The sequence below is a fragment of the Felis catus genome, chromosome A2, assembly GCF_018350175.1.
Source record: "Felis catus isolate Fca126 chromosome A2, F.catus_Fca126_mat1.0, whole genome shotgun sequence".
Taxonomy (NCBI): Eukaryota; Metazoa; Chordata; class Mammalia; order Carnivora; family Felidae; genus Felis; species Felis catus.
This window is the reverse complement of record NC_058369.1, coordinates 133,107,681-133,110,180: the sequence shown is the minus strand read 5'-3', so window position 1 is coordinate 133,110,180 and position 2,500 is coordinate 133,107,681. Positions and strand designations below refer to the sequence as shown.

Below are 2,500 nucleotides of genomic sequence, written 5' to 3'. Positions count from 1 at the left end.
ATTCCCACTGAGGTCCAGTTAGTGCCCCCTGCAATCTGCCATCATCAATCTAATTCAATAGAGTGACAGAGACCAGGCAGTGTGAAACGCTGAACTCTGCCACGGAGTCGGCATCTACACTTGCACTGGGTCTCATTACAACTGACGGACCTTACTTTTCCATCAGTCAGACACAGCAGAGAAAAAAAAAAAAAAAGGCATAATTGGTCACACTGCAGACTGTCTCATCAGCTAAACTCTTCTGTTTTAGTCTACCTTTTATAAGTGGTAAACAGGTTTACAGAAAGCTTTCTGCACTACAGCAGTTACGATCCTTTTATGTGTTCTTGATTATTTTACAAGTCAAAATAAAATATTTTTAGTAGCTCTCCGGAAAAAAGCAACGACATGATGAATTGAAAACAGTTTTAGACATAGTAACGTGTTTAGAAAAGGAGACTGTGTGTTTAATTAAATGAAAGTAAGGATTGGTTGATTGAGGAAAAAAAACAATCTTTAAGATGACATATTAGAGAAAGCTTTAAATATAACATAACGATAGATAAAATTGCCTTCTAATCAGTTTCATGAACTCTGTTTATTTTTGACCAAATTCTGTTTCAATATTAAAAGCAGTATCTTTTAACTTAAATTAGCAGCATCTGAAACAACACATATATTCCTATCTGTGATATTACAGGAGATCTGCCATCATTCTAGTAAAGGTAAGTCTTAAGAATTTTTGCAAGTTCTTTAATTAAAAAAAAAAAAGCACCAGCAGTAGAAAGGAAAAAAGGGTTTTTCAGGGTATTATCTTACAGGCATGATATTGTAAAGACTTTTTGCTACATCATAAAATCTTGCGGAACAAATCAAGATTGGCTCATGTGAAAACTGTCTCTGTGATAAAATCACATCCAATTGCAGGGTTTCATCTAACTTCTATTAGGGAAAACTTAGATATGACTTCTTAGGGATATCCAAATATATATGATGTAGTCTAATGGCTATATAGGTCTAAGCGATAAGTACGTTAAACTATAACAACCCACCCGGAGTCATCAATCCTTGCCATCATTACAAACAAAATGAAAATTCCATGTATTTCTATTAGTCATTGTGTTAAAAGACTCAGGATCTGCCCGTTAATCAATTTAACACGCCAAAAATCTGAGAAAGGGGTCCATTAAGAGAGCACCCAACAAACCTGTATTTCTAACTGTTGGACCACCTGCATTTGCACTCGACACTGGGCAGTGCTTCGGTCGTCCAGAGCATGTTCATTGTTAAGGTGCCTAAAGACACACAAAACACAGAATACAGGTTAAACAACATCTATGGTAGGGGTATACGCTCCCCTTATAAAAACACAACACTGAAGCCATACTTTTATCCACAGTGGGAAAAAGAGACACCTTGAAACTGTACAAAGAAAAGTTAAATATGCTTATGCGTTTAGTGAAAATTATGTATGTGATATACAGAGACCCCTCCAACGGCAGAAAATGGCATTGTCTCTAAGCTTATCAGTTATTACAAAAAAAATATTTCCCCAAACCATTTACAGGATAATAGTAGAAATCACTAGATGTATTTCATATACTCATGCCATTTTTTTTAAAAAGGGTACCTTATAAATACATGAACCAAAAGTAATTCTGAAGAGAACAAAGGCAATTCTCTATTCCATTGCTGTTAAAACAGTCTGTGGTTCCTATGATGTTATTTAGTGAGTGATACGTTATTTCACCAGGATTGGTGTGAATTATGTAAAGATGGCAAATTATCATCCCGTGGAAACATCGATACTTATGAAGAATGATCACTTGCTGTTACTAATAAATAAAGTACAATGAAGATTCTGGTAATCAGAAGCCAGGGTCCTATTTGGGAGACATTTATCCTAATTTTACACAAAAGTGGTGAAAGATGAGACATTCTCACCGTCTTACTCTAATCTTGATTATGTATTAGCCTGTTGTTATGATTATTATTATGGAACAGTGTTTAAAATAATCTCTTTAACAAGGGGTATGGTAATACGCCAAAAATAATTTAGGAGAGCCGCATCTTCAACGAACATTAAAATATTCAATAATATGTACTTTGCTATTTGTATTATGTAATCTATTTACCGCCTTCTAAAATTAAAAAAAACATAATCTTCACATAATTTAGTATTTGGTGGGTCTATTTCACCAACGAACAAATTAAGGCAGCAATTTAAGAGATGTTCTCATCAATGCATATAAATGAAATACTGAACAAATTATTCAGAAAATTAAATAAGAATTTATATATTTGTCTATCTGGCTTCAAGCACCATTTAGAATGGTGTAGTAGTCTAAAAAGTTTAGGACAGCCCTAAGTGTACTGAATTCAACAAAGATGTTTTTTGTGTCCATTCAAATCATTTACCTGTATTTTTTTAAATTAGTAACGAAGCAGAAAAAATATATAGACGTATATATAACACATATGAAGAAGAATTAAAATGGTGTTTCTCAGAAAGAACTGATTT

General features: G+C 33.6%; 1 protein-coding gene across 16 annotated transcripts in view; it reads right to left on the bottom strand.

Moving 5' to 3' along the window:
• FOXP2 (forkhead box P2) overlaps positions 1-2,500 on the bottom strand; it is a 565,307-nt gene that overhangs the window by 42,826 nt on the left and 519,981 nt on the right. For all 16 annotated transcript variants that reach the window (XM_045041043.1, XM_023240626.2, XM_045041055.1 and 13 more), the window contains 1 exon segment: positions 1,187-1,274. In XM_045041043.1, the coding sequence (XP_044896978.1) occupies positions 1,187-1,274 (88 nt within the window).